Source organism: Lepisosteus oculatus, chromosome 11 (assembly GCF_040954835.1).
Source record: "Lepisosteus oculatus isolate fLepOcu1 chromosome 11, fLepOcu1.hap2, whole genome shotgun sequence".
NCBI lineage: Eukaryota > Metazoa > Chordata > Actinopteri > Semionotiformes > Lepisosteidae > Lepisosteus > Lepisosteus oculatus.
Window position 1 is genome coordinate 13,695,103 of NC_090706.1, and position 25,406 is coordinate 13,720,508.

The 25,406-nt window shown below is 56.9% G+C and overlaps 2 protein-coding genes across 3 annotated transcripts; one reads left to right on the forward strand and one right to left on the reverse strand.

Moving 5' to 3' along the window:
• The first annotated feature begins 1,500 nt into the window (after nt 1–1,500).
• Nucleotides 1,501–11,222, forward strand: trmt1 (tRNA methyltransferase 1). Of its 2 annotated transcripts, none has more exons than XM_069195662.1 (16): nt 1,501–1,874; nt 2,526–3,014; nt 3,129–3,285; nt 3,965–4,152; nt 4,377–4,492; nt 5,005–5,117; nt 5,372–5,520; nt 7,393–7,476; nt 7,668–7,737; nt 7,884–8,018; nt 8,107–8,192; nt 8,344–8,452; nt 8,770–8,846; nt 9,628–9,747; nt 10,164–10,278; nt 10,970–11,222. In XM_069195662.1, exons 2-16 carry the CDS (start codon nt 2,536–2,538, stop codon nt 11,051–11,053), a joined length of 2,082 nt encoding a protein of 693 aa, XP_069051763.1. In that variant the 5' UTR covers nt 1,501–1,874; nt 2,526–2,535; the 3' UTR covers nt 11,054–11,222. The 2 variants fall into 2 exon arrangements, with proteins under 2 accessions (XP_069051763.1, XP_069051762.1); XM_069195661.1 differs by lacking the exon at nt 1,501–1,874 and adding an exon at nt 1,997–2,343.
• A 704-nt stretch (nt 11,223–11,926) lies between these two features.
• On the reverse strand, nt 11,927–25,249 carry man2b1 (mannosidase, alpha, class 2B, member 1). Its single transcript, XM_069195660.1, has 24 exons — nt 24,787–25,249; nt 24,266–24,368; nt 23,524–23,697; nt 20,641–20,834; nt 20,407–20,539; nt 19,788–19,933; nt 19,120–19,236; nt 18,454–18,536; nt 18,237–18,357; nt 18,071–18,149; nt 17,847–17,956; nt 17,273–17,380; nt 17,057–17,173; nt 16,087–16,272; nt 15,909–16,006; nt 15,166–15,283; nt 14,701–14,819; nt 14,508–14,609; nt 14,226–14,313; nt 13,723–13,803; nt 13,397–13,618; nt 12,756–12,905; nt 12,415–12,517; nt 11,927–12,289 (listed from the first exon to the last, which is right to left on the reverse strand). Exons 1-24 carry the CDS (start codon nt 24,892–24,894, stop codon nt 12,186–12,188), a joined length of 2,964 nt encoding a protein of 987 aa, XP_069051761.1. The 5' UTR covers nt 24,895–25,249; the 3' UTR covers nt 11,927–12,185.
• Between the last annotated feature and the right edge of the window lie 157 nt (nt 25,250–25,406).

Sequence of the window (25,406 nt, forward strand, 5' to 3'; positions counted from 1 at the left end):
GGCTCACCGTGTCCAGTGTCCAGTGTGTCTCGGCTGTGGTCAGTCCCTTTGGTTCTGAAGAAGGCCAGTGTCCACAGACAGGCTCGCTGTGTCCAGTGTGTCCTGAGTGGATCAGTCCCTGCGGTTCTGAAGCAGGTCAGTGTCCACAGACAGGCTCGCCGTGTCCAGTGTCCAGTGTGTCTCGGCTGTGATCAGTCCCTGTGGTTCTGAAGAAGGTCAGTGTCCACAGAAAGGCTCGCTGTCTCCAGTGTCCAGCGTGTCTCGGCTGTGGTCAGTCCCTGTGGTTCTGAAGAAGGTCAGTGTCCACAGACAGGCTCGCTGTGTCCAGTCTGTCCTGAGTGAATCAGTCCCTGCGGTTCTGAAGCAGGTCAGTGTCCACAGACAGGTTCGCTGTGTCCAGTGTGTCTCGGCTGTGGTCAGTCCCTGCGGTTCTGAAGAAGGTCAGTGTCCACAGACAGGCTCGCTGTGTCCAGTCTGTCCTGAGTGGATCAGTCCCTGCGGTTCTGAAGCAGGTCAGTGTCCACAGACAGGTTCGCTGTGTCCAGTGTCCAGTGTGTCTCGGCTGTGGTCAGTCCCTGCGGTTCTGAAGAAGGTTAGTGTCCACAGACAGGCTCGCTGTGTCCAGTCTGTCCTGAGTGGATCAGTCCCTGTGGTTCTGAAGAAGAGGAATGTCCAGAGTGTCCAGTTCAAACCTTGAGAGGACGTACTCGAAACCCCAGCTTCCTGGTCAGTCAGTGTGTCACCACAGGGTGTCACTGTGTTGTTGTGTGTCACTGTAGCACGTCAGTCATTGTCACTGCGGTGTGTGGCTGTAGTGTGTCACTGCACTGTTGTGTGTCAATGTAGTGTTGCGTGTCACTTTAGTGTGTTAGTGTAGTGTCACTGTAGTATGTTGGTCATTGTCACTGTGGTGTGTAGCTGTAGTGTGTCACTGCACTGTTGTTATCAATGTAGTGTTGCGTGTCACTGTAGTATGTTGGTCATTGTCACTGCAGTGTGTCACTGTGCTGTTGTGTGTCAGTGTAGTGCATTAGAGCAGCATGATACTGCAGTGTTTCAATCATCGCAGTTTGTTAGAGTGTAACTGCAGTGTGCCACCGCAGTGTGTCACTGTACTGTGTCTCTCAGTCAGTGTCGCTTACACAGTGCGTGACTGTCATTCATCCATTAAGAGCTGGACAGTGTTGTACAGTCTATGAACAGTGATAAGTTGTAAGGGGCAGTATGGTGGCACGTGGGGTCATAGCTCATGGTGGACTGAGGTGCCTTTGGTGTGGAGTTTGCACGTTCTCCCTAAGTCTTGTGGGGCGTTTCTCTGGCTTCTCAAGCTTCGTGCCGGCAGGACGTAGGCTCCGGACAGCCCGACTATTCCGGGAATCAAGTTCGAGTTTATTGTCATTATACTCATATACAGGTATATATGTCAAACGAATGGCTATTTAGCTAGCTCTCAGACGGTAAGCAGTAAAAACAACAACAACAACAACAACAACAACAACAACAACAACAATACAATTGTATATGAAAAGAAAGAGACAACAGGCAAGATGCACAACAACAACAGGCAATGTGCAAACCAGAATCAGCTTTCTGGTGAAACATCAAGGCGATTCGCCAGTCTGCTCTGCGAGACGCGCCCCAAAAGACGAGCATCGCGTCTCTCGCGTTTCTTAATCCGTGTGGGCTTCCGTAGTTGCAATCTTCACGCGACTGCTTCCATGTGAGAGCGTGCGGCTTGTTGTTACTGCGTCTTTACTCTGGGACTCAAAACCGAAAGAGCTTAAACTCGGACTTTGGTGACATCTTTTGTAGAGACGGGCAGTTTTGTACAGACCGCTTCAAACCGATAGCTGTGAAGCTGCTGTGTGAGTGGGGTGAGTGTCGCACAGGGTGATTCTGCTGTGCAGAAACGCGCCGTTCGTGTCGTGTCTGTGTCTCTGCGCGTGTGTCGGGGGGGTTGCACTGTAACTGACTGTGGGGGAGGGGGGCGAGCCTTTGGCGTGCGAGAGTCACGTTTCTCAGTGCGTGCCCGGGTCAGGGACTTTGTGGTTTTGACGGCACCAGTGGAACCTGTGAGGAAGTGGGTTTAAAAGCCAGAGAGCAGGAGGCACCTCTTTACCCAAAGGGTGGTGGGAGTGTGGTACTGCCTGCCCTCCCGTGCTCTGGAGCTGATATCTTGGTTTCTTTCAGTCGTCAGCCAGGTGATCCACTAGCTGCTCTGTGTCAAACAGGCCAGCGGGGCTGGACGGCCTGCTCTGGGCTGTTGGATTGTGGCTGATCTCTTGCCTTCTGTCGGATTTTGCTCATGGTGGGTGTGTCTGCCCAGGCATGGCTCCGCCCTGTGTAAGTCTGCGTGCGAGGGTCACAGGCTGTGTGTCTGAATCCTTCCCCTGACTCTCGGGCAGGCCTGAGGGCGGCTCGGAGTCAAATTGGAGCAGACCCCTCCTCTCGATAGAGGCCCAGAGGCTGCGTCCACACAGGGTGTTCCCAGGACGGGCTGACGCGCGCTCCTGTGTGATTTTCAGGCGCCGCTCCATGCTGGTGGGCCCTGTGCTCCGCTGTGCTGCCCTGCGTCTGCCCCTGCCCACAGTGAGGCGCTGTGCTGCGACGCCCGTCGCTGCCCAGAGGAGGCTGGTGAGTATGGACCCTCAGTCCGACCGCCCGGGCTCCCAGGGCGGCCCCCACGCAGCGCCACTGGACGGCTCCGCGGACTGCCCCTCCGTGGCAGCGGCCACGCCCACGCCAGTCCCGCCGGAGGAAGGGCACTCTCCGGCCGGACTGGGGAGCGGGCTGGAAAAGGACCTCGCCCACTCGAGATGGGCCACACCCGTCCACAGTGGCACAGCGAAAACAGAGCCGGGGTCTGCCCCGCCCACCCAGGACACACCCATGGATGCGGAGCCCGGGCTGTTGCCCGGAGAGACAGTCATCAAGGAAGGAAAAGCCTCCATTCTGTTCCCCAGTGCCAATGAGGTTTTCTACAACCCTGTGCAGGAGTTCAACAGGGACTTGACGTGAGTGCAGGCCGACGGTGACGCCACCCCGGTTTCACCCACGGTGCCGATCTCCTGCGCTCCTGCGGCCCCGTCTGCGTGTTGAGCCCCCGCCTGTCTTGTCTGTCCTCCCAGCTGCGCGGTCCTCACCGAGTTCGTGCGGGAGCAGCTGTCGGCTCGCGGCGTGCGCGTGGAGGTGCCGGGAGAGGAGAGCCGTGTGGTCGTGCACCTGGCGGAGGACGGCGCGAGCCAGGGGGAGGCCAGGACTGCGGTGGTGGGGGAGTGCTGTGAGGTAGATTTATAGGGCTGTAGCCAGACCAGCAGCGGGGCAGGGCCTGTAGCCAGACCTCCAGCAAAACAGGACAGAGCCTGTAGCCAGACATGGAGAGTGGTGGGGCGGGGCCTGTACATAGATATGTGGTTGGACGGGGCCTGTAGCCAGACCTGGAGAGTGGTGGGGCGGGGCCTGTAGCCAGACCTGGAGAGTGGTGGGGCGGGGCATGTAGCCAGACCTGTAGAGTGGTGGGGCGGGGCCTGTAGCCAGACCTGTAGAGTGGTGGGGCGGGGCATGTAGCCAGACCTGTAGAGTGGTGGGGCGGGGCCTGTAGCCAGATCTGGAGAGTGGTGGGGCGGGGCCTGTAGCCAGACCTGGAGAGTGGTGGGGCGGGGCCTGTAGCCAGATCTGTATAGTAGGGGGCGGGACCTGTAGCCAGACCTGTAGAGTGGTGGGGCGGGGCCTGTAGCCAGACCTGTAGAGTGGTGGGGCGGGGCCTGTAGCCAGACCTGTAGAGTGGTGGGGCGGGGCCTGTAGCCAGACCTGTAGAGTGGTGGGGCGGGGCCTGTACATAGACCTGTGGTTGGACAGGGCCTGTAGCCAGACCTGGAGAGTGGTGGGGCGGGGCCTGTAGCCAGATCTGTGGAGTCTGAGATTCTCTGTCTGCCCGCATGTCTGAGAGTCTCTCTCGTCTCAGGATGGCCTCAGGGTTTTGGAAGGTCTGGCCGCATCCGGCCTGCGCTCAGTGCGTTTCGCCCTGGAGGTGCCAGGGTTGCGCAGCGTGACGGCCAACGACTGCTCCTCTCGCGCTGTCAACCTCATCGCCCGCAACGCCCTGCACAACAGTGTGTCACACCTGGTGACGCCCAGCCACCGCGATGCCAGGTACCTTGACTGCTCTGTACACTGTTACTGTACTGTGTGAGTAAGTAAATACTGTGTAGAGTCACAGTCCAGTACGTTAGTGTTTACTGTGTGAGCTGCAGTAAATACCATTTAGAGTCACAGTACAGTACGGGCTGGACGGTGACTCTACACAGTATTTCCTGCAGCTCTGTTCTGCTGTTTTTTTTAGTGTTAGTCAGTACCGTCCTCTCCTGTTTTCCCAGCATGCTGATGTACGAGGCGCGCGGGCGGAAGGAGCGCTATGATGTTATTGACCTCGACCCCTATGGCAGCCCTGCCCCCTTCCTGGATGCTGCCGTGCAGGCCGTGAGCGAGGGAGGTCAGAGGTCGCTCCGTCTCGCTCCCTGTCTCTCACTGTTACATTCCAGCTGGACCCTGGGCAGACCCAGATGTAGGCCATCTCTGGAACCGGACCGGGCCTGGGTCACTCTCTGGTATCGATGTGCCAGGGAGTCGTCCCCAATCTTGCCAGGAGCAGACTGGTGATCAGGCCCCTGCTGCACTGGTGACAAGTGTAACACCAGTAATGTCACAATAATGACCATCGCCTCTGACGGCAATGGTCATCAGTGTGTTTAAGGATTGTGGAGATTCTTACTGCTGTAGTTGCTTTAGGGGTTTAGCCACATGGTACAGGCTGGAGTTCCTGCTGGAAGTGTCCTCCTGTGTTTGTGGCACAGGGTGGGCTGAAGGCTTTCCCTAGTCAGCAGTGCTGACATCAGGCTGCTAGTGACTGATCTGCTGAAACACTGCAGGCTGGACCTGTGCTTGTGTAGTAAGCTTGCACGCCCCGTGCTGGCAAGCTGACCCCAGTTGCCCTCTCCCTCTCAGGGCTGCTGTGCGTGACCTGCACTGACATGGCGGTGATGGCGGGGAACTGCGGGGAGACCTGCTACAGTAAATACGGCTCTGTGTCCATCAAGGCCAAGTACTGCCATGAGATGGTGAGCAATGGGCTCGTCGACGCTTAAAAATTGGAAAGTGTCTTGTCTGTGCTTACAGCATGCTTTAATTGACTGTGTTAGTTAGCGTAACAGACGTTAGTGTCACAGTGCTGTGTGTGTTACCGTACCACGTATCAGTGCGTCACAGCATTGTGCTGTGTGTCACAGTGTCAGTGTGTCACGGTGATGTGCTGTGTGTCACAGTGTGTCATGGCATTGTGCTGTGTTGTGTCACAGTATCCGTGTGTCCTCAGGCCCTGCGGATCATCCTGCACAGCCTGGACCAGAGGGCCGGAGTGTACCAGCGCTTCATCGAGCCCCTGCTGAGTGTCAGCGTGGACTTCTACATCCGAGTGTTCGTCAGGGTGCGCACGGGGCAGGCCAGGGTCAAGAGCTCGGCCAGGTACCCCGCACACGCAGACTGTGCTGCAGCAAACAGGCTCTGTGTGGAATGAGGATGGCGTGGTGTTGTGGTGCAGTAAACAGGCTCTGTGAGGAATGAGGATGGCGTGGTGTTGTGGTGCAGTAAACAGGCTCTGTGAGGAACGAGGATGGTGTGGTGTTGTGGTGCAGTAAACAGGCTCTGTGAGGAATGAGGATGGTGTGGTGTTGTGGTGCAGTAAACAGGCTCTGTGAGGAATGAGGATGGCGTGGTGTTGTGGTGCAGTAAACAGGCTCTGTGAGGAATGAGGATGGCGTGGTGTTGTGGTGCAGTAAACAGGCTCTGTGAGGAATGAGGATGGCGTGGTGTTGTGGTGCAGTAAACAGGCTCTGTGAGGAATGAGGATGGTGTGGTGTTGTGGTGCAGTAAACAGGCTCTGTGAGGAATGAGGATGGTGTGTTGTTGTGGTGCAGTAAACAGGCTCTGTGAGGAATGAGGATGGTGTTGTGGTGCAGTAAACAGGCTCTGTGAGGAATGAGGATGGTGTTGTGGTGCAGTAAACAGGCTCTGTGAGGAATGAGGATGGCGTGGTGTTGTGGTGCAGTAAACAGGCTCTGTGAGGAATGAGGATGGCGTGGTGTTGTGGTGCAGTAAACAGGCTCTGTGAGGAATGAGGATGGCGTGGTGTTGTGGTGCAGTAAACAGGCTCTGTGAGGAATGAGGATGGCGTGGTGTTGTGGTGCAGTAAACAGGCTCTGTGAGGAATGAGGATGGCGTGGTGTTGTGGTGCAGTAAACAGGCTCTGTGAGGAATGAGGATGGCGTGGTGTTGTGGTGCAGTAAACGGGCTCTGTGAGGAATGAGGATGGCGTGGTGGTGCAGTAAACAGGCTCTGTGAGGAATGAGGATGGTGTGGTGCTGTGGTGCAGTAAACAGGCTCTGTGAGGAATGAGGATGGTGTTGTGGTGCAGTAAACAGGCTCTGTGAGGAATGAGGATGGTGTGGTGTTGTAGTGCAGTAAACAGGCTCTGTGAGGAATGAGGATGGCGTGGTGTTGTGGTGCAGTAAACAGGCTCTGTGAGGAATGAGGATGGTGTTGTGGTGCAGTAAACAGGCTCTGTGAGGAATGAGGATGGTGTGGTGTTGTGGTGCAGTAAACAGGCTCTGTGAGGAATGAGGATGGCGTGGTGTTGTGGTGCAGTAAACGGGCTCTGTGAGGAATGAGGATGGTGTTGTGGTGCAGTAAACAGGCTCTGTGAGGAATGAGGATGGTGTGGTGTTGTAGTGCAGTAAACAGGCTCTGTGAGGAATGAGGATGGTGTGGTGTTGTAGTGCAGTAAACAGGCTCTGTGAGGAATGAGGATGGCGTGGTGTTGTGGTGCAGTAAACAGGCTCTGTGAGGAATGAGGATGGTGTTGTAGTGCAGTAAACAGGCTCTGTGAGGAATGAGGATGGCGTGGTGCTGTGGTGCAGTAAACAGGCTCTTTGAGGAATGAGGATGGCGTGGTGTTGTGGTGCAGTAAACAGGCTCTGTGAGGAATGAGGATGGCGTGTTGTTGTGGTGCAGTAAACAGGCTCTGTGAGGAATGAGGATGGCGTGTTGTTGGTGCAGTAAACAGGCTCTGTGAGGAATGAGGATGGCGTGTTGTTGGTGCAGTAAACAGGCTCTGTGAGGAATGAGGATGGCGTGTTGTTGGTGCAGTAAACAGGCTCTATGAGGAATGAGGATGGCGTGTTGTTCCGGTGCAGTAAACAGGCTTTGTGATAAATGAGGATGGCGTGTTGTTGTGGTGCAGTAAACAGGCTCTGTGATAAATGAGGATGGCGTGGTGTTGTGGTGCAGTGAACAGGCTCTGGTGACGAATGAGGATGACATTGTGTTGTTGTGTTGCAGTAAACAGGCTCTGGTGTACAACTGCACTGGCTGTGGTTCCTTCCATCTGCAGAGGCTGGGAAAGAGGACGAGCCAGGGCAACCAGTAAGATACCCGTCTCCCCCTGTCTCCCCTGCAATTCAGAAGTTCTACATCACACTGAAAAATCGGTTAATTAAGTACATTTCTGCTGAACTGTAAAAATCTAGAGCCAGAAAAGCTAAGTATGTTCAGCTTTAGTAGAATAAGAAAAATAAATCCTCTTAATGACACTGGGCGGACTGTCTCTCTCGCAGAATGAAGTACTCTGCTGCCTCAGGGCCTCCTGTCGGCCCGAACTGTGAGCACTGCGGCTACAAGCACCATGTAAGTGTGCGAGCGAGCGTGCGCCTGTGTGCAAGCGTGTGTCTGTGTGCATGCACGCTTCTCCACTGTTTTTGTTCAGAGTCACAGTGGCTGTGTCCCTGGGGGTTCCGTCTGTGAGGTGTCTTGATTCTCCCCTCTCCCTCTAGCTGGGGGGGCCTATCTGGGCTGAGCCGATCCACAGTCCAGAGTTTGTCCAGAAGGTTCTGTCTGCAGTGTCGGCGAACCCATCCAGATTTGCGACGTCCCGCCGCATCGAGGGAATTTTGAGCGTGATCACTGAGGTCAGTGCGGTGCTGGATAGAGGTCAGAGGTCAGTGTGCCAAGGCTGTACACTATGTGCTGTAGTAGTGACACAGTTGTGTGTTTCAGGAGCTGGAGGATGTGCCCTTGTATTACACCTTGGACAGTCTGAGCAGCACGGTGCACTGCAACACCCCTTCACTGCTGCAGGCCAGGTAACACACTGCAGAACAACACAACATACACACACTACAACACCCCTTCACTGCTGCAGGCCAGGTAGTGTGGGTCCTGCCCAGCCCACACTCTCGGGGTACAGTACCTTCCTCAGGGTGCTGAGTACTGACCTCTCTCCCCGTCTCTCAGGTCGGCCCTACTCCACGCTGGACACAGGGTGTCGCTGTCCCACGCGTGCAAGAATGCTCTGAAGACTGACGCCCCTGCCAGTGCACTCTGGGACATCATGAGATGCTGGGTGCGAACAAGGGAGGGAGGGTGTCTGCATAGTACAGTATCTGCACAGTGCTCACAAGTGTGGCATACAGTGTGTGTATATTGTGCACTATATCCAATGAGTTTGAGTCATGTAGAAAGTGTGTAGTGTGTGGTGTGTACGGTCTAGAGTCTGGACAGTGTGCAGTATACAGTGTGCATTATCGAGTGTACAGTGTGTAGTACATGTACAGGGTGTTCAGTATACAGTGTGTATTGTGGTGTGGTGCACAGTACACTGTGACGCAGTATTGACACATGCGGCCCCAGTAACAGCAGTGTCTGTTCTGTGCGCTGCAGGAGAAAATGAACCCAGTGAAGAGAGAGAAGCTGTCAGAGACGAGCCCCGCCTTCCACATCCTGTCCACTGCGCCAGTGTGAGTTCAGACGGACTGTCCAGCGTGCTGGACTGAGGATCGTCCTGCCTTACTCCTCTCTCCCACTCCCCACCCTGCCTTCACTCTCCTCTCTCTCCGCGCCCTGCCTCACTCTCCTCTCTCTCTCCCTGCCCTGCCTCACTGCTCTCTCACTCGCTGTCCTGCCTCCCTCTCCTCTCTCTCTCCCCGCCCTGCCTCACTGCTCTCTCACTCGCTGTCCTGCCTCACTCTCCTCTCTCTCTCCCTGCCCTGCCTCACTGCTCTCACTCGCTGTCCTGCCTCCCTCTCCTCTCTCTCTCCCCGCCCTGCCTCACTGCTCTCTCACTCGCTGTCCTGCCTCACTCTCCTCTCTCTCTCCCTGCCCTGCCTCACTGCTCTCTCACTCGCTGTCCTGCCTCCCTCTCCTCTCTCTCTCCCCGCCCTGCCTCACTGCTCTCTCACTCGCTGTCCTACCTCACTCTCCTCTCTCTCTCCCCGCCCTGCCTCACTGCTCTCTCACTCGCTGTCCTGCCTCCCTCTCCTCTCTCTCTCCCTGCCCTGCCTCACTGCTCTCTCACTCGCTGTCCTACCTCCCTCTCCTCTCTCTCTCCCTGCCCTGCCTCACTGCTCTCTCACTCGCTGTCCTGCCTCACTGCTCACTCGCTGTCCTGCCTCACTCTCCTCTCTCTCTCCCTGCCCTGCCTCACTGCTCTCTCACTCGCTGTCCTGCCTCCCTCTCCTCTCTCTCTCCCTGCCCTGCCTCACTGCTGTCTCACTCGCTGTCCTGCCTCTCCTGTCCCAGTCTGCAGGCCTGCTTCACCGTGCGGGAGGATGCGAACCCCCAGTCTCGCCGTCGTCACCTGACCCGATTCCAGGAGAACCCCCAGGCCAACTGGGGGCCTAAGGCCCGGGCCAAGGCAGGGTGAGCAGCCAGTCACGGTGGGGGACACAGGGCTGTAGCCAATGAGAGAGAGGGTCACGGGGGTCACGCTCTGGTTCAGCCCAGGGCTGGATGAGTCTGGGAGGTCCTGACAGGACAGTCAAGCTGTTAGTTCCGTTTCTCAGTTATTTCCTACTCGGCCTCACCCTGCAGTCCAATTGTCCCTCTCCCTGTCCTTCTCTGACTCTCCCCCTGTCCCTCTCTGAGCCATCTGTGACTCTCTCTCTCCCTGTCCCGTCTCTCTGTCCCTCTCTGAGCCATCTGTGACTCTCTCTCTCCCTGTCCCATCTCTCTGTCCCTCTCTGAGCCGCTTGTGACTCTTTCTCTCTGTCCCTGTCCCGTCTCTCTGAGCCGTCTGTGACTCTCTGTCCCTGACCCTCGGTCTGCCTGTCCCTCAGGGGGGGGCTGTCGGAAGCTCTGGAGCAGCGCAGGAAGCAGCTACAGAACAAGAGGAAGAACCGCAGTGCGGAGACACCAGCCCTGAAGAGCTTCCCCTGCAAGAGGTTCCGCCAGGTGAGGACCCCACACCCACTCCCACACCCACTCCCACACCCACTCACACCAGCCCTGAAGAGCTTCCCCTGCAAGAGGTTCCGCCAGGTGAGGACCCCACTCCCACACCCACTCCCACTCCCACACCAGCCCTGAAGAGCTTCCCCTGCAAGAGGTTCCGCCAGGTGAGGACCCCACTCCCACTCCCACACCCACTCTCACACCAGCCCTGAAGAGCTTCCCTTGCAAGAGGTTCTGCCAGGTGAGGACCCCACTCCCACTCCCACACCAGCCCTGAAGAGCTTCCTCTGCAAGAGGTTCCACCAGGTGAGGACCCCACACCCACACCCACTCTCGCACCACCCCTGAAGAGGTTCCACCAGGTGAGGACCCCACTCCCACTCCCACACCAGCCCTGAAGAGCTTCCCCTGCAAGAGGTTTCACCAGGTGAGGACCCCACTCCCACACCCACTCTCACACCAGCCCTGAAGAGGTTCCACCAGGTGAGGACCCCACTCCCACTCCCACACCCACGCCCACTCCCACACCAGCCCTGAAGAGCTTCCTCTGCAAGAGGTTCCACCAGGTGAGGACCCCACACCCACGCCCACTCTCACACCAGCCCTGAAGAGCTTCCTCTGCAAGAGGTTCCACCAGGTGAGGACCCCACTCCCATTCCTCCCACACTCTCTCACTCTCGCCTTGTCCCAGGGCACCTGCACGCAAGGGGAGCAGTGCTGCTATTCCCACGTCGACCAGCAGGGGCAGAGCGCGGCCGGGGAGAAGTCCGAGTGACAGCGCCAGGAGGGAGGGGTTACCAATCGGCCCACTCCACTGCTTGACACCACCCAATTAACTAATTAACGGCTGCAGGGGGCAGTGACCTTGAGTGGCGCAGCTTTGTGTGGGAGTGAGGCCTCAGAGTTTTTAACTGTAAGCGAGCTCAATAAAGACTGTGCTACTCCCTCTGTGTCCGTGTCCGTCTGTCTGGGGGCCCGAGACCAGGGAATGGCCACCTGGGCGCTATATTCGCCCTACAGCGGCGGCGCTTGTGTCCTCATCATTCCTGCTGCCAGGCAACAGCTTTTTAATTGAACGTCTTGGTTGTAAAAATGTGCAAATATCTATATATGCCCTCTGAGCAGTCAGCTCATCCCCACCAAGCGAACAGGGGAGCCTTATGACCTCTCATATGCTGCCCTTCGGGGGTGTCAGGGCTACACACTGCCTGAGCTCAGAATAACAGTCCAGCGGTCTCTCCGCGTCCCTGCTCTCCTTCAGGAGCCCGATTCTCCCTCTCTGAGAGGCTGCAGGGAGCAGCTTACACACGTGTACTCCAGGCACCTAGTGTGCTTTGTGCAAGTCTCCGTTCGCTGTGCCCATCACTCCCTCAGTCTTTCTCTACTCTCGGTGCTGGAACAATCTGTCTGTCCCTCCACAGCACTCGTACAACACAAATACACTGTGTGCGCTCTCGTCCACAGCGCTGCTACAACACAAACTGTGCGTTTGTGCGTGTGCACATGTGGAGGGACGGACAAACCCACTGAGCTGGGTTTGTCCATCCCTCCACACCGCTGGTATGACACACACACCTCAGTGGGTAAGAAACACACACAGGCTCTGTTCCTCCCTCATCAATGCTAGTACAACACCAGCTCCTCCCACTCTAAATGAAACAGAATTTTTATTTTGTTTGCTCAGAGCAATCTTATTCCCAGCATGTTTTACAGCAACAACAACAGTTGTGAGATTTCTCTCTGGATTTGTAATATAAAAAAGGCACATTGGTCTAAGAGACAGACAATAAAAATCACCCCTCGTACACAGTGCAGGAGCTCTCAGCTAAGGAGAGACAGAACTGGAGTGAACAAGGAGGGATTTGTCTTCACAGATTGATTAGTGGTTATTGATCTCCAGCAATTGGCTATCGCAGTCTCACTCTCAGCAGGAAGGTCCGGATCTCCATTGGCTGAAGCCTGACCACTGCCGCTGAGGGGTCTCCAGGCCTGCCATGCAGGGGCTCCCACTCTGAAAGAGCCAGCCAATCACAGCTTCAGTACTAAGCACATGACTTGCAAAGGCCAATCACATACTTCAAATGCGTAGCTGCTGCTGGGCTGCGTTGTGCAGTACAGAACAGGAGATTGGCCCACCTGCATCACCCCGCCAGTCCAGACGCCTCATATCCTCTTTCCACTGATTGGCTGCCAGGCTCATCTCGGACACGCCCACCACCTCCAGCGTGGAGAAGAGTTTCTGGGGGAAGAGAGCGAGGGAGTCAGGGATATGATTAGCCATGACCGTCCTGGTTCAGAATCCCATTCCCTCCCTCCTGTGGGCGATGACCCTGCTGCTTCCCCAAGTCCTGCCTCGATCCAGAAGGGATCAGGACAGGAGGACTTTCCCTCCAGCCTGCTCTCCGCTACAAGACCACAGCTCTGAGCAACAGCCTGCGTGCTCACAAACTCCACCCGCACAGCGGCGGGGCACTTACCTGCAGGTCCACAGTGACGGGCTGGGAGTGGGTCTGGCTGTCTCCCTTCTCAAACTGGTGCTCCAGCCTGACCAGTACCGAGTCGCTGTCCCACTGGGACACTGTCAGCAGGTGGACAGCAGGGGGCAGCTCAGCTTGAAGCCCTGAGAACTGAGGGGAGAGTTTAACAGAAAATGTAAAAACATACAAAAAAAAATCAGACCCTTCTGCTAGAAAACATTGCCGTACAGTGACAAGGTGTACAAGACCGCCGAGACGAACTCTTTTTCACTCCCTCCGTCACCCCCCTTCTCTCACCTCAAGCAGGGTGCCCGTCTCTCTCTCTCTCTCCCTGTCTCACCTCAAGCAGGGTGCCCGTCTCTCTCTCTCTCTCCCTGTCTCACCTCAAGCAGGGTGCCCGTCTCTCTCTCTCTCTCCCTGTCTCACCTCAAGCAGGGTGCCCGTCTCTCTCTCTCTCTCCCTGTCTCACCTCAAGCAGGGTGCCCGTCTCTCTCTCTCTCTCCCTGTCTCACCTCAAGCAGGGTGCCCGTCTCTCTCTCTCTCTCCCTGTCTCACCTCAAGCAGGGTGCCCGTCTCTCTCTCTCTCCCCCTGTCTCACCTCAAGCAGGGTGCCCGTCTCTCTCTCTCTCCCCCTGTCTCACCTCAAGCAGGGTGCCTGTCTCGCTCTCCCCGGGCTGCAGTGATAGCAGGGGCTGCAGGGCCTGTCTCTCTGCCTCGGGGCGGTGGGTGTCGGCCGCAGTCCCAGGGGGGGTCAGCGACACCAGCAGCTTCCCTCTCACCACCAGTCCGTCGTAATAATCGCCCGGCTCCGAGAGGGGCTCCCCCACACCCCGGAAATCGTCGTACAGCAAGCGCCTGTGCAGCTGCGAGAGACATAGGGGTTCATACACAGAGAGAGGGGGCGAGCTGAAGAAACAGGGGTCTACAGAGCGAGAGGGGGACAGGAGGCGGGAGGGGGTAGTCTCACCATGAGCTCCAGAGACCCGTCCCGGATACTGCTGCCCCCTAGGGATCGATCAGTCAGCACGGTCAGCTGGGACTGCTTGTCCTGCAGAGAGAGAGAGACAGGCACAGAGGACGAGGTTGAGCCAGAGAGAGGCAGACAGTGAGAGAGACAGGGTGAGGACATGAGAGAGAGGGAGGGAACTCAGTTGAACTGGCAGCCCAGTATGTGATCTCCTGTCACAGCCTGAGGAACAGTGAGCCCGTCTCCCAATAATGCTCCATAGGTTTACAGTATATGTACATATTTTATGACATGTCTCTGTTGTAAATGTCTGTAGATTGTATTTTACTTTTATTTTGTGTTTTGTTCCATGTTAATTTTATTATTTTTATTATTTGCTTTGGCAACACTGATTGTACCCATGGGTCATGCTAATAAAGCTCCTTGAATTGAAACTGAATTGAATTGAATTGAGAGAGAGACAGGTAACAGCAGGCAGGCAGGCAGGCAGGCAGGCAGATGACCTTCATGTAGATGCGGGTGTTGACAGGGTAGTAGTTTCCAGCAACTGGCTCAGTCTGTTTCAGGTCCCAGGTGGGGCGGAAATCCCTCCTGCAACAACATCAGGAGCGTTAACACAGAGGAAGCCCGCAAGCAGAAATCAGGAAACACCAGGAATGAAGAGACTGCTCTACTGCCGAGGGCGCAGATTCACTGCTGTCCACCAGGGGGCGCACACAATCCATCGCAGTCCCCCCGAGGGCCAAGGGTGCACCAGCCCAGTCCGGCTCGGCCCAGCGGCTCACCTGCGCTCCAGGATCTCCCGGCCATTGGAGTCGGTGTAGAAGAGCCCGGAGGTGTTCATGGGGGAGTCGAATCGCGTGATCACCTCTTTCCCCAGGCCGTCCCTGTGAGAGAGCAGGGTCGAGGAGGATGAGAGACGGAGGAGGAAGAGGAAGAGGACAGACAGAGAGAGCGAGGAGGGCGGAGGAGACTCACTCCACAGGGATGGGCCCCACAGTCCACTCCAGCTCCAGCTGCCTCTGCCCTCGGGACAGCCGCACCACCTGGGACACCCAGGGGCTGAACTCCTGGTACACCTCCGTCAGCAGGGGGGTCTGGAGCAGAGGAGGCAGTGACCAGCCCGCACAGGACGGCATTCGGTCCCCCAACATCACAGCCCCCGAGTGCACCCTGCTCCCAGGCCTGACCGAGCCATGTCTGCTCATGTGACGACGGTGCACCCAGAGCAGCGTGACGGCTAGCCCGTCCCAGCAGCCCCCAGCAAGCAACAAGGCCCCCCGCGCCCAGGAGGGGGCAGCACAGCCACACAGCTCCAGCTGGACAGCTCTTCCACTCAGAATCGACTAGGCCGAGGGGCGCCGGCCCACAGGGCAGGAGGCCGTGTCTGCCCCCGGCTCTGCATGTGACGTGTTCAGTGTGTGGGGGTCACGAGGGTCCTACCTGCAGAGTGCGTGCCCGTGCCCTGTGGCAGAGGGCGAAAGGTGTGGAGGAGTTGGGTCTGAATATGTAGGCACCTGAGGTCTGGGGGCTGTCTTCATTCCCAGAGCTCGCATTGTACCTGCAGGCAGGCAGACGGGTCAGACAGACAGACAGACAGACAGACCAGTAGAACCCCTGGCTGAGCTCCAGACAGACAGGTAGGTAAGACAGACAGACCAGTAGAAGCCCTGGCTGAACTCCAGAGAGGCAGAATGGCAGGCAGGCAGGCAGACCAGTAGAAGCCCTGGTTGAGCTCCAGACAGACAGACAGGCAGGCAGGTAAGACAGACAGACCAGTAGAAGCCCTGGCTGAGCTCCAGAGAGACAGACAGGCAGGCAGGCAGGTAGGTAAGACAGACAGACCAGTAGAAGCCCTGGCTGAGCTCCAGAGAGACAGACAGTCAGGCAGGCAGGTAGGTAGGACAGACAGACCAGTAGAAGCCCTGGCTGAGCTCCAGAGAGACAGACAGTCAGGCAGGCAGGTAGGTAGGACAGACAGACCAGTAGAAGCCCTGGCTGAGCTCCAGAGAGACAGACAGTCAGGCAGGCAGGTAGGTAGGACAGACAGACCAGTAGAAGCCCTGGCTGAGCTCCAGAGAGACAGACAGTCAGGCAGGCAGGTAGGTAGGACAGACAGACCAGTAGAAGCCCTGGCTGAGCTCCAGAGAGACAGACAGTCAGGCAGGCAGGTAGGACAGACAGACCAGTAGAAGCCCTGGCTGAGCTCCAGCGTCTGCTTGGTCTCCAGGTTACTGATGCTGCTCAGCATGCCGGTGTGAGGGTCGAAGGTCACCTTGAGGAACTGCAGCAGAGAGAGGGGTGAGGAGGGGTGAGACACTACCGGACGGGGGAGAGGAGCACGCAGCGGGGCGGCACACTGACCTCATTCTGGATGGAGGGAGGGGTCCCGGGGCGCGGAGTGTGGGGGTGCCGCCTGCTCCCCAGCAGCAGGGAGACGGAGTAGGTGCTGAAGCCCAGGGGAGGAGCTCCCACCTGGAACAGAAGCTCATTGACGGCGTACCCCCTGTCCCTCCGCACAGCACGCGTGAACGGGGACACTGGCACCACCTGAGCGAGAGGAGGAGAGTCAGTGCTGCTGTCCACACACACACACACACACACACACACACCTGAGCGAGAGGAGGAGAGTCAGTGCCGCTGTCCACACACACACACACACCTGAGCGAGAGGAGGAGAGTCAGTGCCGCTGTCCACACACACACACACACACACACCTGAGCGAGAGGAGGAGAGTCAGTGCCGCTGTCCACACACACACACACACACCTGAGCGAGAGGAGGAGAGTCAGTGCCGCTGTCCACACACACACACACACACACACACACACCTGAGCGAGAGGAGGAGAGTCAGTGCCGCTGTCCAGACACACACACACACACACACACACACACACACACCTGAGCGAGAGGAGGAGAGTCAGTGCCGCTGTCCAGACACACACACACACACACACACACCTGAGCGAGAGGAGGAGAGTCAGTGCCGCTGTCCAGACACACACACACACACACACACACACACACACACACCTGAGCGAGAGGAGGAGAGTCAGTGCCGCTGTCCACACACACACACCTGAGCGAGAGGAGGAGAGTCAGTGCCGCTGTCCAGACACACACACCTGACCGGGAGGAGGAGAGTCAGTGCCGCTGTCCACACACACACACACCTGAGCGAGAGGAGGAGAGTCAGTGCCGCTGTCCAGACACACACACACACACCTGAGCGAGAGGAGGAGAGTCAGTGCCGCTGTCCAGACACACACACCTGAGCGAGAGGAGGAGAGTCAGTGCCGCTGTCCAGACACTGTCTCACACACACACTCTCACCTGCGTGTCCACAGCCTGGCCCCTGGGGTCAGTGACTCTGTACCCGGTGCCGTTGACCGGGAGCCGCACTGTCCAGCTGACAGAGCGAGCCAGGGGATTGTAGATGGTGACGGAGAACTGGGACAGACAAGAGGGGAGAGAGAGGGGAGGGTCAGTCTGTCCACGCAGCCACGATGCACATCCTGTGGGCTGGAACGCTACCACAGCCTGGGTTACCTGCGAGTTGTTCTCGGAGGCAGGACACACGCTGATGTTGAGATTCTCGCAGTAGAAACGAGGGGTGACTGACCGACTCAGGGCGGAGAGAGAGTTACTGACCAGCACCTGAAACAGAGAGCAGACAGCAATCAAACACTGGTTACACCTGAGAAACAGTGACCAGAACTCCTTCCACCACAAGGCCCTGCTGAGCCCAGAGGAGAGCCCCCAGAGTCAGCTGGTTCTGAAGCTCACTGACACCAACCAGCCTCAGGACAGCACAGCTCAAACCCAAATCACAACACAAACCAAGCAACACTGGAATACTACAGGACCTTAAACAGAGAATACACACTAGCTGAGTAACCAACCAGGGTAAGAAACAGCAAAGAAAAAAGACTCTGACGAAGTACAGGCACAGTGACCACAAGCTGGCCATAGATACTGAGCACAGGCAGACCTGGCTGTCCAGAGAGTTGAATAATAATAATAATACAGCGTGTGATCTCCTGTCCCAGCCTGAGGAACAGACAGTGTGTCTGTTGATGTAGATACAATCACGCGGGGACAGCGATGGAGAGAGACAGGCTACCTGGCAGCGAGCCCAGCCCATGGCCAGTCTGCGGGCGTAGTCGTTGGCGACATGCTGCTTCTCCGTCCCCGACACAGCGTCGTGGTGCTGGGCCACAGCCATCGCCTCCCCTGCCAATCAACACTCGGGATCAAGCGGGAGGCGGCCAATTACCACACAGAGCACACCCGTCTCGGAGACGTGCACACACACGCACGCGCACACGCACACGCACGATGACTCACTGAGCGCGTCGCTGTCGCCGTCGCCGTAAGGACCCTTGCGTGACGACGGACCCCCCAGGACCTCCAGCTGATTGCAGGCCTGAAACACACAGCGTCACGTCACCGGACCGGCGGATCCCTGCACGCGCGTTCGCCGGCGCGTGTGTGTGCGTGCGCGCGTGCCGACCTGCAGGACGTTGTTGCTCAGCCGCTCGTAGCGCTTGAGGGCCGGCCGGCTGGTGAAGTACCCCGTCCAGAAGTTGTACGCCCCGTCGGCGTAGGGGAAGAAGTCGTCCCTCTTCACCGACCTGCAGGGGGCGACAGGCCGTGAGCGGGTGTCCTCTGCCCCGGGCGAGGCGCGGGCAGCGGGTCGGGCAGCGGGGCGGGCGCGCGGACGCACTCACCAGCTGAGGTTGGCCCGGTGCAGCTCCTGCAGGTAGCAGGAGGGGGTGGAGTAGAGGACGTTGACGTTGCTGCCCACGGACTGCTGCAGGTCACACACACACACAGGGCAGGAGTCAGGAGCGCCACGCGGCGAAGAACCAGTCACCCTCCGGCACAGTCCCATCCAACACGACAAGTACAAGAGTGCCGCAGGAGACAAGAGAACTGCTCTACACTGTTTGAGACATACTTCAGCGGGGACGACAGATGCCCCAAGCCTAGTTCCATTACACCTAGGGACACAGAGTGTGAATTCACTATGGAGGGTGCGAGACACACTCACCATAATGCTCTCGGCCTTTATTACAACTCTCCGTTTGTAGCAGGTATGCAAGTTGATTTGATTTGCCCCAGTTGCTTTGCTACATATTTCCACTAATCTGCCCAGCCTGTTATAACTGGCACTGACGTTGCCAGACCAACAAGTGAGATATGCACCAGTAATCCAACATGGAGCAATCAGTGAATTCATGCTGATCGATAACCAATTGTCTAAACGCTAATAAACAGTGAAGCACCCACAAGCGTGGGGGGGTGGAGGTCACAGGGAAGACCCAGGCTGGATTGTGGGTACAGGAACGGAGTCAGGGATGAGCTTGAGCCCACACTGCCCCCCAGTGGCTGACCTGCACATTGACGTAGCGGATCAGCTTGTCCAGGTTCTTGTACCAGAGGTTGGCGTTCTCGTACTGGAAGTCCGAGCCCATCGTCATGATGATGTGATTGGTCTTGTACATCTCAGCCTGAGACACAAGAGAGAGTCACGCAGACTGGACAGGGAGCGTGTGTGACTGTGTGTGTCAGCGTACATGTGTGACTTTATCGGAGATCTGTATCTAACTCCTGGCAGACCAGCGCTGGGTGGACAGCTCGGGGGGGGGGGGGGTCAGGTGATCTTTTGAGTGAAATGAAATCGAGTCAAGATCAGAAAGCTGCAGATCCCTAAAAGCCAAGCGGTCCAGAGCCCAAGGCAAGACAAGACCTCCTCCACCAGATGAGATGCCAGTCCTGCACAGGGCACACCAGGGGCAGTTCAGAGACCCCAGTTAACTCAGCCAGCTTGTCACCTGGAGGAGCAGCCAGAGAAAGCCCCTAAAGACGCATAGAGAACATGCAAACTTCACACAGAAGGCATCCCAATCCAGAATGTAGCCCAGAGCCAGCTGCCAGCACAGTTTCACTTCTCCCGATGCATCCAACAATACACACTTCTTACTGCATCATCAAATGGCAGCGGCCTTCAGAACTCATGAGTGTATCCGACAGAGGTCCACCGGACTTCGGCAGTACTGGCCTGGTTGTGAGCCACATCCAGGAAGTTCTTCACCACTATGTCCGCGTTGTAGTCTTCCAGCTGCGGGTCATCCTGGATAGGCGGGTCAGAACAGGACTGGTCCCAGCAGAACCCAGCGGGTGGGTTATAGCCATTGGGCAGCACACCTGGAGTGGAGGGGGGCAGGGGCAGAGCACCCCCAGAGAGAGGTGTTAGGTGTTAGGGATACATGCACAGGAGATCAGGATTCGATTGAGGAAGTGATCTACCCTTCACTGATGTACATGAAGAGCAGAGCCCAGGACAGTCCTGTTCTCAACTAAAGAGCCGTTTAGAAAGAACCATATTTTATACCGCTTTGTCAAGCAGAAAGCAAACTCAGAGAAGCAAAGAGAGGAAGTTAGACTTCCTAAAAGGAGCTGTTTGTTAGATTTCACTGAGGCGTTGTCTGTCACAGGAAACCATTTGAGATACTCGCTACAGTTACATCCTATTCTTGAAGCTGCCTTGCTTTAAAAATAACATCAAACATATGACAGAACATAAAAACTATTAGACAAAGAATCTATATGAAATTAAAAGGGGGGTCAGAGCACACCCAGAGGTGAGAGGTGAAAGGTGAAAGGTGAAGGCCCAGTACCTGTGAAGAGGTCGGCGCCAGGTGGCTGCAGGCTCTCGCTCGCCCTCCACAGCAGCTCCATCTCCTTGTCCTTCATCCGCCTGCGCTTGTCCTGGTAGTCCAGCCGGCCGAAGAAAAACCCGTCAAACCCCATCTGGGAGAGGGAGGGGGACAAGCACACTGGATTACAGAGGGAAGGGGACAGCGAGAGCAGAAGATGGGTGCGTCAGGGGCTCAGGGGCCCCCGCCCGGTACCTGCGCGAACAGCGAGGCCTGCTCCCGGGAGTGCCCGAAGGGGTCGATGTGCCAGGCTACACGCGGGCGCCCGCACGGGCCGAAGGTGTCGTTCAGGAAGCGCAGGCCCAGGGTCATCTGGTCAATGATGGCACTGTAGTGTGTCGAGGCCTCGTCGTTCATGCACCAGCCGCCGTTGACGAACTCCAGTCGGCCTGCACACAGACACAGGGCCACACTCAGACCGCCGCGCTCGCTCTCTCTCTCTCGCACGCCGGCGCAGGGCCACACTCAGACCGCCGCGCTCGCTCTCTCTCTCTCGCACGCCGGCGCAGGGCCACACTCAGACCGCCGCGCTCGCTCTCTCTCTCTCGCACGCCGGCGCAGGGCCACACTCAGACCGCCGCGCTCGCTCTCTCTCTCTCGCACGCCTGCCCAGGGCCACACTCAGACCGCCGCGCTCACTCTCTCTCTCTCGAACGCCTGCGCAGGGCCACACTCAGACCGCTGCGCTCACTCTCTCTCTCTCGCACGCCTGCGCAGGGCCACACTCAGACCGCTGCGCTCACTCTCTCTCTCTCGCACGCCTGCGCAGGGCCACACTCAGACCGCTGCGCTCACTCTCTCTCTCTCGCACGCCTGCGCAGGGCCACACTCAGACCGCTGCGCTCACTCTCTCTCTCTCGCACGCCTGCACAGGGCCACACTCAGACCGCTGCGCTCACTCAATTCAATTCAATTCAAGGTGCTTTATTAGCATGACCGATGGGTACAATCAGTGTTGCCAAAGCAAATAAAAATAATAAAATTAACATAGAACAAAACAAAAAATAGAAGTAAAATAAAATCTACAGACATGTTACAGACATTTACAACAAAGACATATTATATAATATTGACATACTGTAGGCAGCTGGAGCATTATTGGGAGACGGACTCACTGTTCCTCAGGCTGTGACAGGAGATCACATACTGGGCTGCCAGATCAACTGAGTTCCCTCCTCCCTCTCCCAGTAGGATTGGGACCTGTTGTGGTTTTGGCAGGTGTGGGAACTCTGGGATTAGATTTCTGAATTTCGGGAAGAATGTTTCTCTAATCCCAGAGTATCTGTCACAGTGCAGTAGGAAGTGCACCTCTGTCTCTATTTCTCCCTGCTGGCAGTGGGAGCACAGCCTGTCCTCTCTGGGCAGCCAGGTCTGCCTGTGTCGCCCAGTTTCTATGGCCAGGTTGTGGTCACTGAGCCTGTACTTCGTCAGGGTCTGTTTCTGTTTGTTATTTTTTATTTTGGTCAAATATTCAGCTAGTGTGTATTGTCTGTTTAAGGTTCTGTAACATTCCAGTTTATGTTGTGTTTGTGTGTGTGTGTCCCAGTGTGTGAGATATTGCTGTTTGATCTGTGCTGTGATGTGGTTGAGTCTGGGTTGTGGTGCTCTAGCAGTGCTGTCCTGAGGCTGGTTAGTGTTGGTGTGGCTCAGGTCGGTGAGCCTCAGGACCAGCTGGCTCAGGGGGCTCTGTTTTGGGCTCAGCTCTTGGCTCAGCAGGGCTTTGTGGTGGTAGGAATTTTGGTCGCTGTTTTTTAGGTGTAGCCAATACTTTAATATTCTTTTCTGTATGTTTATCAATAGTGGGTACTGGCCTAATTCGGCCCTGCACCCGTTGTTAGGAGTTTTTCTCTGCACACGGAGGATGATTCTACAGATCTCCATGTGCAGAGTTTCTGTGGGGTGTTTGTCCCATTGGGTGTAATCCTGGTCTGTGAGGGGACCCCAAACTTCACTGCCGTATAGGGCAATGGGTTGGATTACACTTTCAAATATTTGGAGCCAGATTCTTGTTGGTGGGTTGATGTTGAAGAGCCTCCTTCTTATTGCGTAGAAAGCCCTGAGTGCCTTCTCCCTCAGTGCCTTCACTGCCAGGTCAAAACTCCCGGAAGAGCTGATGGTGAGACCGAGATATGTGTAGCTGGATGTGTGCTCCAATGTGTTGTTGTTCAGTGTGAATTTGTACCTGTTTCCCTGAGGTCTGGCTTTCTTCTGGAAAACCATAACTCTGGTCTTGTCCAGATTGACTGTCAGTGCCCAGGTCTGACAGTACTGCTCCAGCAGTGCCAGGTTCTGCTGCAGCCCCTGTTCTGTGGGCGACAGCAGGACCAGGTCATCTGCGTAGAGCAGGAACTTGATTTCTGTGTCGTGTAGTGTAAGACCAGGAGCTGCAGACTGCTCCAACATTCCTGCTAATTCATTGATATAGATATTGAACAGTGTTGGGCTCAGGCTGCAGCCCTGTCTCACCCCGCGGCCTTGGGTGAAGAATTTAGTCCTTTTGTTTCCAATTTTCACTGCACATTTGCTCTCTGAATACATTGATTTAATGATGTCGTACACTTTGCCCCCTATGCCACTTTGGAGTAGTTTATAAAACAATCTCTCATGCCAAATCGAGTCAAATGCTTTTTTGAAATCGACAAAGCAGGCAAAAATTTTTCCTTTGTGTTTTTGGTGGACGTGTTTGTCTATCAGTGTGTGTAGGGTGTAAATGTGATCAGATGTGCGGTGATCTGGCAAGAAGCCAATCTGACTTTTACTCAGGACATTGTGTTCGGTAAGGAAGGCCAGTATTCGTGTATTTAGGATACTGCAGAATACCTTCCCCAGGTTACTGTTCACACAGATGCCCCGGTAGTTGTTGGACTCTCTCTCTCTCGCACGCCTGCGCAGGGCCACACTCAGACCGCTGCGCTCACTCTCTCTCTCTCGCACGCCTGCGCAGGGCCACACTCAGACCGCTGCGCTCACTCTCTCTCTCTCGCACGCCTGCGCAGGGCCACACTCAGACCGCTGCGCTCACTCTCTCTCTCTCGCACGCCTGCGCAGGGCCACACTCAGACCGCTGCGCTCCCTCACCCTGCTGCACGAGCTGCGTCACCGTGGCGCGCATCTGGGCGCCCTGCTGTCTCCACCAGCGGTAGAAGAAGGCCGTCTCCACGTAGATGAAGCGGCGCCGGGGGTCGGCGAGCAGCTGCTCGATCACCGAGTCCAGGATGTACTGCACGCCGGCGTGCTGGATGTCATTCCGCGCTGGGCACGAGAGAGGACCACAGGTTACTGACCCGGGCAACTTACTCCAGTCACCCACCACCCTTAGCGTAATGAGGAATCCCTCCGAATTCGCCTATAGCATCCAGCAGGGGCCCCAGGCCCCTCACTGCTGGGCACAGTCCCCCCAACCCCACAGAGCCCCCCCATTCTCCCGCGCTCAGGGGAGATTCAGCGCCTAGAGATCGCGTTCGACCCAGACGGGCCAGAGACACAAAGCCCATCAGAAACTGGGCTGGGGCTGATGAGCGGTTCTCTCTCCACTTTTCTTCCTTCCGTTTTCGGGGTTTTTAAATGTGCAGTCCCAACACCCGCAGAGAAGAGGAACTGGAGCTCCTATCGGTCCTCCTATCTCTGCTCTTATCTGGCAGCTCAGAGTGGGGCAACAGACTGCAGCTGCACTGTCTGAGCTGCGATCACACTGCAGCCTCCCGGCCCCCACCCAGGCCCGAACCCGCCGCCACAGGGACGCACGGGCGAGCAGGGGAGAGAGAGCCCCCAGCCGGGCAAGACCCAGAACGACCCCAGCTCCACACCGGCACCCCCTCACCTCCGTAGTAGTACTGGTCCACAGTCTTGAGCCAGCCCACGTCGTCGTGCGTGTGGGGCACCAGGTGCACGTTCAGCATGGAGGGCCGGGTAGCAGGGCAGGACTGCACACAGAGCAGAGAGACGCCAGGGTTACCCCAACACAGGCCAGAATCACCCCCCTCTCTGAGCTCCCAGCTCACCAGGGCCCTGGACAGAAGGCTGGGGTCCCCACGACTCCCAGCTCCGCAGCGCCTCCCCGGGGGCGGAGGCCCACACAGGGGGCTCTCCCAGCCCGGAGGTCCTGCGGAGGGGAACCCCGCTATTACTGTCCCAGCAGCACTGTAACAACCGAGAGCCCGAGAGCAATTCCGAACAATTCCGATCACACCGAGAGCCGTAAACCATCGTTAATTTAAGAAGCACTAATCGTTTGCGTTTTACTCTTCATGTAATGAGCTCCCAGCGCAAACACCGTCCGAGAAAGGACAGCCTTCATCTCGCTAAGCGCGGCGGCTGAGCTCCCCTCTCTCCCATCATCACCTGGTAGCCGCAGCCCGGAGGGTCGTGTCTCGGCGAGCGGGCAGGGAAGCCCCGAGTCCCGGTGACCAGCAGCAGGAGCAGAAGGACACTCGCAGCGCCAGCTGCCATCTTCAAACTGCAGCCCCCAGCCAGAGGCGCGGGGTCATATGACAGGGCTCGGCGTCACCTGACCGCAGCGCGAGCAGCTGACGGCTCGTGGGCGGGGGCAGGCCAGGGGAGGGGAGGGGCCTGTGCGCGTCACCTGCTCGTGGGCAGAACAACCGGAAGACCACTAGGGTCTGACGCTTAAAGACTGCTCCTGAGGTTTCTGCTGTTTCCCAGCTACGTCGATCTTCAAGCTTCCTCTGAGGTTCTCAAGGATCCTCTCCTCCAGCTTCCTCGCCCTTCCTTCTGTGTTGTGCTGGACGAGAGTGTTCCTCTCTCCGGAGGAATAGGCGCTGCGTGTCGTGTTATTACTGCAGCACGCAGCCTGCAGGAGCTGTGAAGGGCATGGGCTTCCTGTGTGGACGTGTCACCGTGGGCCTGCTTAAACGTTTACCACGGGATACCATAACTGCACGTTTCCTTGACAACGCCGCGACTCCGCTTCGGCTCCAGCCCCTCCCCATCCACCCGCCCTC

What these genes read in the sequence shown, in the direction of transcription:
- man2b1 (XM_069195660.1), bottom strand. Translation starts at nt 24,894, where the DNA reads ATGGCAGCTGGCGCTGCGAGTGTCCTTCTGCTCCTGCTGCTGGTCACC. An exon ending in AGGCCTCGCTGTTCGCGCAG is followed by an intron (nt 20,540 to 20,640) that starts GTACCGGGCGGG and finishes TCCCTCTCCCAG; the next exon opens with ATGGGGTTTGACGGGTTTTT. An exon ending in CCGTCACTGTGGACCTGCAG is followed by an intron (nt 12,518 to 12,755) that starts GTAAGTGCCCCG and finishes CTCTTCCCCCAG; the next exon opens with AAACTCTTCTCCACGCTGGA.
- trmt1 (XM_069195661.1), top strand. Translation starts at nt 2,306, where the DNA reads ATGGTGGGTGTGTCTGCCCAGGCATGGCTCCGCCCTGT. An exon ending in TGGTGGGGGAGTGCTGTGAG is followed by an intron (nt 3,286 to 3,964) that starts GTAGATTTATAG and finishes CTCTCGTCTCAG; the next exon opens with GATGGCCTCAGGGTTTTGGA. An exon ending in GGGACATCATGAGATGCTGG is followed by an intron (nt 8,453 to 8,769) that starts GTGCGAACAAGG and finishes TGTGCGCTGCAG; the next exon opens with GAGAAAATGAACCCAGTGAA.